Source organism: Dromiciops gliroides, chromosome 3 (assembly GCF_019393635.1).
Source record: "Dromiciops gliroides isolate mDroGli1 chromosome 3, mDroGli1.pri, whole genome shotgun sequence".
Classification (NCBI taxonomy): Eukaryota; Metazoa; Chordata; class Mammalia; order Microbiotheria; family Microbiotheriidae; genus Dromiciops; species Dromiciops gliroides.
This window is the reverse complement of record NC_057863.1, coordinates 241419112-241433741: the sequence shown is the minus strand read 5'-3', so window position 1 is coordinate 241433741 and position 14630 is coordinate 241419112. Positions and strand designations below refer to the sequence as shown.

Here is a 14630-nt window from a genome sequence, read left to right as displayed (position 1 = left end):
AGGTTAAATGACCTGCCCATATTCACACAGCTAGTGAATATCTGAGATGAGATTTGAACTCAGGTCTTCCTGAGTCCAGGCCAACTGTTCTATCTACTGAGCCATCTATCTAGCTGCCCCTGTTCTGGGAAATTCCCTATCCCAGTAGTACCACAGGTCTAACCCCTATCCTTGATCTTATCAAATGGCAGGAAAAAAATGTCATAAATTCCCTGAAAGGATGCCACAGGATTAGCTGTTCTAACCTCTAAACCCACCATTCTCCATGGTGTGAATAAGCATAGTTGGGAATAACTAGCACAAGAGCCTGAGTGGGTAAGCTTGTGACTCATCAGAAGCTTTAGAGAAATGTGATTGTAGTATAGACTAAGGATGAAACTAAGCTCTAAAAGATAGAGACTTAAATAGATTGGTATCTTTCTCTGGCATTCTCCTTGCTGCCCATATGAAGAAGAAATTTCAAAAGAGTATATACAATTCATTTTCCATTGTATTGAGGATTTTCTACACAAATACTTACCCATAAAGGAAAGTTAAATTCTTTTCAGCCAAGTATTCACTGACATTCCACTTAACAAGAGTCCTTTCAAGATTGAAGTTGATAATCTGTATACTTACATTGCCTCCTAAGGAGAAAAATAGGCTAGTAAGTATAAGAGAGTCATGGCTGGGTGTTTTTTTTTATTCTTTGCCTCGACCAATCAATAATAATTTATTAAATACTTCTGATATACCAGGCACACAGTGCTGGATACAGGACAAAAGTTAAACAGCTCCTTCCCTCAAGGAGCTTACTGCTAATGTGAGGGATGAGAAAGAGGAGGGAAGGAGGGAGGGGGAGAGAGAGAGAGAGAGAGAGAGAGAGAGAGAGAGAGAGAGAGAGAGAGAGAGAGAGAGAGAGAGAGAAATAATTACCAGGTAGTTTCGGAAGGAAAAGGTTCCTATAGAACGTAGCATAGAGAAGAATTTTAAAGGAAACCAGAGATTCCAAGAAACAGAAAGCATACATAACAGTCATGAGGAGCTGCCAGTGAAAGCAAACATTTGTGAAATGGGAATATATTAGGCAAAAGAAAGAGAGAAATTATTTTAAACAATATATTCATAGTTGTGGCTGTTTTCCTCACAAGAGTTTGTAGCAGGCAGAAATGATCAATAAAAACAAACAAATAAATGCTTATTCAGTGTTAACCATGAGCCCCATAGAGGGCTAGAAGTGTGGAAGGTGGTCCCTGCCCACAAAGGGCTTAAAGTCTCATTGAGATAGCACAAACACCTGGAAAAAAAAGTTAAATAGTACAGGATAGAATAGGATTAAGTGTCATGGTTAAGTGGCACATGCAAAGATGTGCTGGAGCCAGCTCTTAAGCTCTCAAGAACCATTAAATTTTCAGTCAGCCTTTGTACCTTATAAATGGGGAAATGCTATAGATTAGGGCTTGAATGGCTGTTTTATTGGTTACCTAAGCTTAAGAAAGCAATGGAGAGGGGGAAGCTAGGTGGCACAGTGGATAAAGCACCAGCCCTGGATTCAGGAGGACCTGAGTTCAAATCCAGCCTCAGACACTTGACACTTACTAGCTGTGTAACCCTAGGCAAGTCACTTAGCCCTCATTGCCCCGAAAAGGAAAAAAAGAAAGAAAGCAATGGATAAAATGTTAATAATGGAAATTAAACTTAAAGTATGTCATACATTTTTTCCTGGTGAGCTGGTTATTAAATATTGACCAGCACATCCCTGGGCATGCAATAAGGCTTAAAAAAGGTAGATATCCGCATGGGCCAGGGTTTCTAGGACCTGAACAATATAACTTCTTCAACCCCTTGATTGATCTGGGTCTTGAAAAATAGGGCACCTTGCTGTTGGCAAGAGGGCATGAAGAGAGAATTCTAAGCACAAAGCTACATGAATAAAGCCAAGGAGTTATAAATGAACAAACTTTGTTTCAACAAACAGTAGAAATGTGATCCTTGCTAATGTGTAGAGTTTGAGTTATGTGACTTTTAAAATCTAATGTGTGATCACCTTATTCCTATCCCAAGTGTAGGAAAAACTAGCTAGGGTTTACTTATAAATTAGAAGTTTTAGCACAGTCTTTGGGCATTAAGCATTTATTAAAGCATACTAGGTATTAGGAAAAAAAAGAACATGTGAAGTTAAGAAAAGGCCTATCTAGCCTAGAGTTCCAGCCTGGTCTAATTCTTCCTCAAGTCCTCCAACACGAGCCTGCTTCAACCACAAACTCCTTCCAAACTGAGTGTGGAAGCTTCTTGTAGGTCCAGAGCATGGGTGGTCCTTATACACTGCTTCAAGCTGGATTGGTTACCATCATCCAAATCCATTGGTTCACTGGACTTGAAGGTGGGCTCAAGTTGAGTTCAAAGTCCTTAGCTTCTAAGAACAATACCTTCCTAAGGGCTAGCCAGGTGTGGTTACTTGAAGTAGGCTAATCAGTCAATCACTCTCACTTAATTCAATCAGTTTAGATTAATCTCCAGGTAGGCCTTTGAGTATCTGCCAAAATCCCATTATTTTATCACATAGTCTTGAATTTCTTTTTCCACTTCTCTACTTCAGACTTATTATAAGTAAGAGAAATGGAAACATCATCAGAACATGAGAGGTGACATACATGTTCAGGGACTTCCAAAGCAGCAAGCTTAGCAGCAGCATCGGCTCATACATTCCCTTTTTGAGACAGGGTCATTCTTCCCTGTGTGGATAGGGCAATGAATAGTAGCTAGAGCAGAGGGAAGGTTCAAGGCAAATAGAAGATCTTTAATAAATTCTCCAATAGCAATGACTTTGCCAGCAGAGGTTAAAAATCCTCTCTGCAGCCATAACATTCCTACAGCATGGCAGACACTAAATATATATATATATGGAATCAGTGTAAACAGTAGCACTTTTTCCTCTGACAAGCTTATGTGAGAGCCACAAGTTTGGCAGCCTGTGCACTAAGATGGGAGGACAGAGAAGCTGCCCAGACAGTATCATAATCAGAAACTACAGCAGCACCTATATAACAGGTTCCCTCACATATAAAAGAGGATCCATCAGTATAGAAAATAAAATCAGCATTCTCTAAAGGTGTGTCAAAAAGATCATCATGAGGTTTCTCAGCCATGTCAACTAGGGAGGTATAGTCATGCAAAGGCTCTCCTGAGAATGGCAAGTCAGGAAGCAGTGTTGCTGGGTTAAGGACTGTACAATGCTTTAAAGTGATTCTCTCATTTCCTGGCAGGGTTACTTCATACCTAGTGAGCCTTTGATCTGAAGAAACCTATGTCCTATGACTCAGTAAGAGAGCCTCAACTTCATGAGGGCACTGCACAATTAGAGGGTTACCTAAGACCAGATCAGAAGTTTTTTCCAACAGGAGAGCAGCAGCAGCCACAGCCTGAAGGCAGGGTGGTGCTCCAGAAGCTACAGAGTCAAGTTGAGCAGAATAATAGGCTATTGGGCACTGGGCAGGTGCTAATTTTTGAGTCAGGACCCCACAGGCCACTCCTCTCTGTTCATGTACAAAAAAAGGTAAAACACTGTAGTCTGGGAGTCCTAGTGCAGATGCTGATAACAAAGCCCATTTTAATTCTGATATCGTTGAAAGATGCTGGGAATCCAGCTGTAAAGGTTCTAGGACAGAATTTTTGGTTAGAGATATAAGAGGCTTAGTAATTTCACCAAGAAAAAGGGTATCCATTATCTGCAATTCTCAGCTGCTCCCAGAATAGCCCTTAGCTGCTTCTTAGTAGAGGGAACAGAAAGTTGTTGAATAGTCTGGACATGCTTAGGAGAGATGGATCGCATGCCAGTGACCAAAACAAAACCCAAATATTCCACCTGAAGTAGGCACCATTGTACCTTTGACTTGGAGACCTTGTAACCTCTCTTGTGCAGCTCTAGCAACAAATGGGGGCTATCTTCCTGGCAAATCTCAACATTGGGTGCAGCCATGAATAAGTCATCTACATATTGAACTAAGGTGGAACCTTTAAAAGTAATGGAGGGTAAATCCTGCTGCAAAATTTGAGAGAATAGTGTGGGACTGTCAAGAAATCCTTGTTGGAGTCTGGTCCAAGTCCACTGTGTATTTTTCCAGGTGAAGGCAAACAAGTATTGGGAGTGTAGGTGTACTGGTATTCAAAAGAGAGCAGAACAGAGATCTACCACTGTGAAGCATGTTGCCTCACACGGGATTGAGGAAATGATAGTAACAGGGTTGAGCACTATCAGATGTCTAGGTACAATATAAGAATTAATTGCTTGCAGATCTTGTACAAAACAATAAACAGGTTTGCTATCTGGCCCAGGCTTAGGCTTCTTAACTGGCAAAATGGGAGTATCACACAGGGAATGATGGTATGAGACAATAATACCTTGGTTTTTCAAAGCCTCAATTATAGGTGCAATTCCCTAAATGGATTTCCTAGATAAGGGATATTGTGGAATGGATGGTGGTGGGCCACGTTTGGGCTTAATGGTAACAGGCACAGCAGATTTAAGGAGACCTACATCAGAAGACGAAGAAGCCCACAGGGACTCGGGAGTATCAGAAGGGATTTCAAATGTATCCCTCACTGTTTCCTAAGTGTCTGTGATCAAAATTGGTAGCTAGTGGACAGTGTCCTCTGGCACTTCCAGGGAAATGCCACCATCTAGAGAACAAGATATGGTTGCTCATAGTTTACAAAGGAGGTTACAACCTAATAGATTTGCAGGAGAGTTGGGCATAAGTATAAATGAATGTTCTGTTAATAGGCCCAGAGATACCATGCAAGGGGTTAATTTTGCAACTGTTTGAGTTTTCCCTGAGACCCTGACTACATTTAGAGATCCAATAGATGCACATTCAGGGTCAGGTTTGCTTACTAGAACTGATCTTAAGGCTCCTGTATCTAATAAACAATCATAATAAGTGTCCCCAACCCTAAGGGTTACATGGGATTCATTATTCTGGAAAGGTGAATGGACTGGCACAAGAGGGCTAAAGATCTCAGGTTCTGGAAAGGTAAAGTCTTCAGATTCCACCATCTTTTCCCCTCCCCTACACCATCAATCCTCTGTATCTCTCTGAAAGGATCCATAACTGTTTTGATTCTGCCCCCTGAAGGGGTTTCTAAATTCTAAGTTCCTTTTGCCTAATCCTATGGTACCACATTGTGTGTCCCCATCTATTGCAGTAATAGCAAAGTCTAAGGGGTTGATAGCAATTCTCATCTGCTTGACCTCGCTGCCTCATGGTTTCCTGTATTGGAGCTAAAATGCTCTGTCCGTTCCTTTCTTCCCCCTCATTTCCTTCATAAATATATGTTGTTTAATTCTGTCAGTACTCAGGGCATTCCAACCTGGACACTTCCTTTCAAAATATTTCCATATTTCTGGTAAGGATTGGTGAACAAAATGATTAGAAATAAAATGTGCATCTCTAGAATCTAATGGGTCTAATTTAGTATATTGTTTGGCACTCTTAATCTATCTTAGAATCTATTAGGTCTTTCATTAGGTTCCTGAATGGTATCTATAAAATTTTGCCAGTTATCAGTCTTGCTAGCACAGGATTCCATTGCCTTCAACAATGTTTCCCTTGCTTCTTGCAATTTACCAAAATGCTCAGGGATATTAGGGTCCCAGTTAGTGTCTTCTAAAGGCCATCGAATAGCAGCTTTTTCTGATGTTTCTAAGGATTTTGCTGCAGCTATTATATCAACTCTTTCCTCTGGGAATAATATTGTTTCCATGAGATCAGTAACATCACCCCAAGTGGACTGATATCCTCTCAAAATTTCCCTAAACTGGCTGATAACTGTTGTGGGATCCTCATCAAATTTAGAAATATCTCGCTTCCATGAACTCAAATCTTTGGGCCCAAAAGGTGTTCATTGTCTGAGCCTCAGTACAGAACCATTTTGACCATGGGTGAGGATCTCCTGAAGGAGAAGAATTGGGGGCTTTTCTGGTTTCTCTAAAGGTGAATTTTCTTTTGCTGTTGGCATAGAGTTTTCTTCTGTAGTTAGCATAGAGGAAATAGAGGGAGAGGGGATAGCAATTGGGTCATTTGGCATTTTAGCCTGAGAAACAGGCTTGGATTCAAACTTGGGCTTGGATCCCCCTTCTCTTGTATCCCCTTGGGTAACCTCATTACTCACTATATTCCAGAGATCCCAATAAGTTAAATCTTTGGGGGAATTAAGGTACAAGATTAATTGCAAATCTGGCCACTGGTCCTCTAATAAGCTAAAATATTTTTCATGCCACTTAAAACACAGTTTGATAAGCTTTTTTTCCATGCCTGGCTGAATTGGTAGCTTATACAAATCCCATGCTGTAAATGTCCTTTCTAGGGGACACCCCTGTATTATATAGTAGGGTTCAGTGTTTTTAATCCCCATGATATTTTTAGTAACCATATTATAATTCAAATATGCCTTCCTAAAATGCAAAGGTAAATAAAATTAAAAATAAAAATAGAAAATCCATAAAAACAATCCACAGCTAAAGCAAAAAGATAAATAGAATTAAAAATCAAAATAGAAAATTCACAAAAATAAGGGGTTAACATGATCTTATCTAACGTTTGTCTGATTAACCAGACTAAAGTTAGGGGAAAAAAGCAAAACAAAATGGGTACTTAGGAGCTACCTAGGTACTTTGAAGATTTAAAGGGACAGGCACATGAAAATAAGAAAATTTCTTGCCCAACTTCTTTTGCAGTAAAGATCAAAGATCAGAAGATTGAGGGGTTCAGCACCCCCTTTCATGGTTGCCAACTGTGATGTTTAAAATCTAATGTGTGGTCACCTTATTCCTGTCCTAAGTGTAGGGAAAACTAGCTAGGGTTTACTTATAAATTAGAAGCTTTAGCACCAGTTTGGGGCATTAAGCATTAGTGAAAAGGAGAACACCTGGGTCAGAAAGCCAAGAAAAAGCCTCTCTAGCCTAATGTCCTCAATTCCTCTACCACCCACCTGTTTGAGCAACAAACTAACTGAGGAAGCTCCTTCTGCCTCCCAAGGAGAGGTGATCCTTCCACCCTGCTTAAAGCTAATTGGATAGCATTACCCAAATCCATTGGTTCTGTGACCATTAAAATCTAATGTGTGTGTCCTTACCTGCCCCCCAGTGTGGGGGGAAAACAACCTAGGATTTACTTATAAATTCAGAGACAGTTTAGGCCTTTAAGCATTTATTAAAGTATATTATAAGTTAGTAAAGAAAGAGAGAGAAAGCATATGTCTCTAAAAGAATGGACTAGCCCCTATCCCCCAGCACAAGAACCTTGAAACAGTGGCCCCTATGCCCCAGGAGCTGACCTCAACTTTTAAAATAAAATAATTAAAATAAGCTACAATATGAGTAAGAAGCAGAAAAGAGCCCTTTACCATTAAGAGCTTTTCTGTCAACAGGGAAGAGCAAAACACATACATTGTATTAGCCTTTAATCACAGAATGCAGTTTTCTCAATTAGCTTGAAGAATATTTTCTGGGAATGTTTTCAACTGGTTGTTGTTATTCATCCTTCATTTTCAAAGAGGACCAGTGACATCACCAGCGAGGACTTTCTCATGTATTGACATTAAGTGAGGCAGAGTTACACAAAGTCATCAGCCTCACTCTTTATTCCAAAGTCATCAAAGTCCATTGCCAAGACACAAGCCAAGACAACTGACAGTGGCCTGAGATTCAGTGGATGACTTTGGAGTCTTCCATGTCTAACCAAGCTCAGAGTACTCCACAACCTCTACTTCAGCCATCTTCATGGCCATTGGAACTAGTTCTTCTCATCCACTCATTCTGCGGGGGAAAGTCTTCATATGTGTGAGGTAGATACCCCCTAACTCACTGACAGGTTCGAGTCCTCTCAATTACCCTCAACCTGGTTTAGCTGTCTGCTAAGATAATTTACCAAGATATAAACGCTACACATGCTATAGCTTCTTGAAGCCACAGGTGAGAGTTGCATGAGAGGTGGACACCAAATATGGATAAGCAGCCCTGGAAAGGGCTTGGCAAGCCCTCACTGAATAACACATGCACTCAACTGGTACGATGCCTCAGAGAGCAGAATAAAGAGGATTAGGAAAGAAAGATGCTGGGGCAGCTAGGTAGCACAGTGGATAAAGCACTGGCCTTGGATTCAGGAGGACCTGAGTTCAAATGTGGGCTCAGACACTTGACACTTACTAGCTGTGTGACCCTGGGCAAGTCACTTAACCCTCATTGCCCCGCTTTAAAAAAAAAAAGAAAGAAAGAAAAAAAAAAGATGCTGAGAGACAAAAAAAGAGGCAGAATTTCTGTCTTTTCCTCAATGAGCACTGGTAGCCCATCTCTGATATAAGTAAAGACCTACCTTTGCTAGTACTAATCTTGCTCCTGCCCTGCTGTTTGTTTTCTCATGGTCTCAATTTTATGAAGTTGGTCTCTTTTTTTTTATCTATGTCCCCTTACATTCCCTTTCTTTTCTCTTCTCTTTTTCCCACTTCTACCCCTGTTCTGTTCAAATGAATCCTTAATGTTGGTTGCAGTGTCTGGAGGATTTAAAAAGTGGCTCCTTAAAAGCTTCCACAGTATAGTAAAAAAAAAAAAAAAAAAGCATTGTCTTTAGAATCAGAGAATGTGGGTTCAAGAGCTCATTGTACTATTTACTACCTGTGTGACTTGGGCAAGTCACTTAACTTGTGCAATCCTCAGTTTCCTCATCTGCAAATGAATGAGGCACTCAACTCTTCCTTCCAAATTCTGCTATGGGCATTTGGAGAACCCAGAAATTTTGGCCTGTGCATAGACTCGGTTTTTCCGTCAGGGTGTTGGCACTGGCAGTACTCCATGCTGGATAGAAAGCAGGCTGATTCTGGTAATGAGTGAGGTCCTGGTTTCAAATCTTGACTATGACTACCTATGTGATCTGGAAAAAGTCATTTATTACTTCTGGAATGATCCCTGTTTCCTTATGTGTAAAATGAGAGTAGCTGGGGCAGCTAAGTGGTATGGTGGATAGAGCGCCAAGCCAGAAGTCAGGAAGACTCGTATCCATAAGTTCAAATCTGGTCTCAGATCCTTACTAGCTATGTGACCCTGGTCAAGTCACTTAACACTGGTTGCCTCAGTTTCCTCATCTGTAAAATGTGCCAAAGAAGGAAATGGTAAAGAACTCCAGTATCTTTGCCAAGAAAACCCTAAATGGGATCACAAAGAGTCAGCCACGACTGAAAAGACTGAACAACAACAAAATGAGGAAGTTTGAGTGATCTTTCTGAAGTCCTTTTCCACTTACAAATTTATGATCCTGTGAGCCTATTAATTCATTCTCTCCCTCCTCACCCCTGATTCTTGGAATTCCTGACTTCTTTTCCAACTCAGTTCAAATGCTACCTTCTTCCTGATACCTTTCCTGGATCCCCTCAGCTGCTGCTACCTTATCCTTAAGGTTCCCTTATATCTCTTGTGTATGTATTTTCCATATTCATAAATCTGTGCATGTTTTCTGCCCCCTCTCTGTCCTCCCCCCATCCCCCTTTGAATTGGTTTCTTGGGGCAAAGACTGTCTCATTTTCTTCTTTATATCCCCCAGTGCCTAGCAAGCAGAGTGCCTGACAAAGTCATTGATCCTTAATAAATATTTGGATTTTTTTCCCCATTAGTTTCTTTGCTTGGTTGATTAATGGATTAGAGAAAATCAAAACTCGAGACAGGAAGACTGTTTCAATAATTTGAGCAACAGGGACCTGTACTAAGAATGTAGCAGTATGAATGGAGAGAAGAGGACAGATGTAAGAAATGTGGCATATTGTTGGCAGCAAAGTAGAACACTTCTAGAAAGTTCCTTGGCCTCCTGTTGATGCTGAAGGGCTCCATCCCTTCCTATCTCTACCCTAGTAATCTCAATGTGCCTATGCTTTAACTGAGGCATAAGGATGTTGTTGTCTACTCTAAACAATAAATATTAATTGCCAATGTGCTAAGTTACTTGTTATATAGCTGTTAGAACATTATTATGTTTGGGTTAGAGCTTTATTTTATACCCCTTTGGCATTGGTCAGAAATAATTCCATATCTTTGTAAGAAAGTCAGTGGCTTTACTGCTGGCAGAAAAGTCTGACAAAAGTGGCCAACAGTAAAGATCCCAGAACAATCCACATGGTCCACAATTGGTGTGATGGGAGTTGAAAGAAACTACAAGGAAATTTCTCACTCAATTCAAATAGTTGTCTTATTTAAGGAGTAGAAGCCTAAGGCAGATCCAGTGTAAATAATAAACTTACTCTAACCATCTGAGCTTCTGTTGGGTTTTGCAGTCAGAATTAGGTACAGCAATGATTATGAGTCTAAGAAATATCTTCTATGGCCCCTTAACTCAAGGGGACTAAAAGAGACAAGACACTGACCTTTGGGGGAAGACATATAGCAGCTGAAACTCAACAGAAGACCATTAAGTAGCAGCAGAGGACCCTGATCTGTGAGTGCAGCAGTAGAGGAAGTACCTTATGACTTGATAGCAATCACCAGACAAACAGATAATCTTCAGTGGCTCCCAAGAGAAAGTGGTTGTAGTAGGAGCAGAGGCAGAATCTGGTTGGGATGTGGTCCTTCAAGAATAAATTGCCCAGGCCACAAATGTTCCGGACACATTTGCCTTCTCCCTTGGTTGTTTCCCACATGTGTTTCCAGCAATATTCTGGAAATATATGAGAAATTGAACTCTTTTCTGCATAGAAGAAATCTTCCGTATCATTTATTTTGCTATGTTACTTAATGAAGTTCTTTTGTTTTAAATTAGTGTGTTCTATGGTTGGTCTAGAGCAGTTAGAATTTTGAGTGGACACTGACTCATAGTATGCCTTGAACTTGAGTAGTGTTCAAAAATCTTGGCCATATCTTGTTTCCTTCACTAAATAATACTTTCCTTAGGTTTGAGGGTCATATTTTATATGTACTGAGAGGACAACATGTACACTGAACTTGGACTCAATCTAAGTAACTCTGCTTAGTCTCACTAGAGCATGATGTTCACTTTTCTTAGCCTAAGGTTCCCTCAAAGTCCCTTCCAGCTCATAAATCCCATGATCCTCTCATTCAATGACATCAATCATCAGATGTCTCCTCCATGTGACTACTACCACTTCCTGAACCACATTTTTTTTTTGCAATTACAAATGTCAGATAGGTAATGGCTGATTGAATAGAGAGTTCCCATCTGCCAGGGACGGACTCAATCTATCATTTAGCATGAGCACCCTCTATTGATTGTCATATCATGTGAGGATCACAACTTTGTTCCTGGAGAATGTTGTCATCAACCTTCTTTGGATCTGCCTATAAAAAAACTTTGGGATAAGAACTGACATCCTATTTTTTTGACCAAAGTGTTAAAACATTGTGTAGTTAAAGGACTCATGCACATAAAGAATGACTCAGTGGCAAAGCTAGAAATATAAATCTGTCTGCCTTTTCTTTATCATTTTGCTTCCTTTCTTTAAAAGGAACTAAGTAGCTTAGGACTGCATTGGTTTGCTTTCCTGCATTATATACACACTAAATTCTTGCTTTTAAATGGCGTTGGTAATAATTATTTAGGCTTGGCAAGCTGCAAAGTAATTTAGGATGTATTCGACTAATTTGGTGGTGTGGAGGTGGGGGTGGGAAAGAGCTTTCATACATTGCACAAAACAGTTTTCATTTCCTCGTTTTCTTAAAGCAATGGGAACTAGAGGTTACATGTCTTGTCTTTTCACCATGGGACCTTTTTAAGACTGTTGAAAAGCACAAAATGTAGGTTAGACAAGAGAAAAAACCTTTTTGCTCATACGATTGCCCTATCTTCCTTCTCTTGATTGAGAGGATGCATGGTATAGAAGAATGGGCATGGGATTTGAAGTAGAAGGATTTAGGTTTGAAACCCAGTTTTGGGGGCAGCTAGGTGGCACAGGTGGATAAAGCACCAGTGCTGGATTCAGGACGACCTGAGTTCAAATCTGGCCTCAGACGCTTGACACTTACTAGCTGTGTTACTCTGGACAAGTCACTTAACCCTCATTGCCACACACAGAAAAAAATATAATAATAATTAAATTTAATTTAAATGTAAAAGGGAAGGGCAGCTAGGTGGCACAGTGCATAAAGCACCTGCCCTGGATTCAGGAGGACCTGAGTTCAAATCTGGCATCAGACACTTGACACTTACTAGCTGTGTGACCCTGGACAAGTCACTTAACTCTCATTGCCCTGCAAAAAAAAAAGAAAATAAAAGAATCCCAGTTTTGCCACTTACTGCCTACCTGTGTGAACATGGGCAAGTCACTTGACCACTGACAGTGAGCCTCAGTTTCCATATTTGTAAATAAGGAGATAGATGTCCTCCAAGTTCTCTTTAAGCTCTATATTTATATATCTATATGTCTATGCTTCCAAATCCAACCTATTTTCTATAACTACCTACAATATCATTCCCTCTATTCTGAATTAATAAGATACACACGATCTGTAGCACTCATTTGGACATTAATTGTGTTTTGTCTTATGGTTATCTTGAATCTCTACTCTTGTACTGCTATTTAATTTTTCAAAGGTTGACTTCCTAGTTAGATTTAGGGTAGAGACTGTATCTTAGACTTATCTTCCCACAAAGCTAGCACAGTGTTCTACACTAATCAGATTCTCAGTAGTTGTTGTTTGTTTGATTTGAGGGAAATTGTTTGCTTTGGAATTAACAAAAAAGTGGATAGGAAGAGACACAGGAGGATCGTTTCTGAAATCAGTCGTTTCAGGGCCAAGATTTAGACACAGATCCTTAAGGCTGATCATTTGGTAAGTTCCTTAGGGCAAAAATTTCGAACTTTGCAGAGTTTGTAACACTCAGTCATTTTTGAAATCTTGTAATGTCCCCTTCTCCCTTCAAATATAAACTATACAAAGAATGGACAGCTGGATAAAGTACTGGGCCTGGAGTCAGGAAGATTCATCTTCATGAGTTAAAATTTGGCCTCAGACACTTACAAGCTGTGTGACCCTGGGCAAGTCATTTAACCCTGTTTACCTCAGTTTCCCCATCTGTAAAATGAGCTGGAGAAGGAAATGGCAAAGCACTTTATTATCTCTGCCAAGAAAAATTGGAGTCATGGAGAATCAGACACGACTGAAAAATGACTTAATAAGTGCAAAAGAATGCTATGTGGGGGCAGCTAGGTGGTGCAGTGGATAGAGCACTGGCCCTGGAGTCAGGAGTACCTGGGTTCAAATCCGGTCTCAGACACTTAACACTTACTAGCTGTGTGACCCTGGGCAAGTCACTTAACCCCAATTGCCTCACAAAAAACAAAACAAAAAACAAGAATGCTATGTGGCACATTTTTAATGTAAAAAAAAAATAAGTGCAGTTTAATTTTGGCCTGAAAATGTTTAGAGAATCCCATGACAGTTCTGTATCTACAATATATTATGAAATAATTGCAGCCGCGCTCGAGTTGGGAATCTCTACCTCAGGGATAGATTATAATGGATTTTGGAGTTTTTCCTTCTGTTTTCTGACAAATGAAACAAAAGGAATCAGGAGTCATCTAGGTTAAGAAAGCTAGGAGCTTATGAACCTTGGCAAGAGCTTAAAATATTATTCATCGTTTAAGGCATTCCAGGTCCCATTTCCATCCAGTTGATTCTCAATCTCTGTTAAAAAGCTTCTCTTTCCAGGTACCATGACAACCAATGATTCTAAGAGAATATGGTCGCAAAACAGGACATTAATATCTATGCCATCTCTGACTCTGATTAATTCAGTGGAATGTAAAACTCTGGGTATTTTTTAATTGTTTGATACAACACACTCTAAAGATCTTTTTCTCAGAACATAAACACTGCAGGAAATGACTAAAAAAAAAAAAACGGTCCTTGTGGCATTCTAGAGATGGATAAATTTGTACACTGTAGAAGCAAGACACATGACAGACATCATTTGAATATGAAATTTTCCTTCAAAATTAGGAGGGGTTCCCTTAAGTACTGACTTGTAGAAACATCTATCAGAAACTAGAACAAACTATGATCGCTTATGGAAATCAATAGCCTAACTCTATAGGACATAGAGTACAAAATCAAAGTCATACTGTTACCTCAGAAACTTTGTGGCCCGTGTGCCAAACCACAGAGCGACACGTGACATATTTCTCTGACAAAAAAAAAATTATTATCAAAAAAATCCTTATGTAACATTTACAGCTATTTGACATCATTTGAAAATTGTCAGCAGTTACTGACAATAACTCCCAAACAGGGACTGCTGTGATCACCAAAAATCTCATCCAAATCATGAAAATCTCTTATGTCTGAATAAATTTAAACTGAATGTATTACAATGATAATGGTCCAGCCTGTTCCTGGAGAAGAAATGAATAATATGCTTTCCTCTTTTCATTGGGGAGGTGGGAAACTACAGATGTAGAATGTTGGATACTCTGTCAGAAAGAGGTGCTGTGTAAATTGGTTCTCCTGAACTGCTTTTTTTTTCACATCTTTTTAAACAAGGGAAGACTCACTTGGTCGAATGGAAAGGGACATAGTCCAAAATGAATATAAAGTAAAAACCAAAAGGTATCAATAATACTTTGTTTTAAAGACAATGCATGGGATGGGGAGCAGC

General features: G+C 39.8%; 1 protein-coding gene across 1 annotated transcript in view; it reads right to left on the bottom strand.

Annotated features, from left to right (window-relative positions):
- Positions 1-14630, bottom strand: part of LOC122745522 (cytokine receptor-like factor 2) — a 41291-nt gene that overhangs the window by 18636 nt on the left and 8025 nt on the right. The window contains exon 2 of the mRNA XM_043990858.1: positions 521-626. Within this exon, the coding sequence (XP_043846793.1) occupies positions 521-626 (106 nt within the window). The remainder of the gene's footprint in view (positions 1-520; positions 627-14630) is intronic.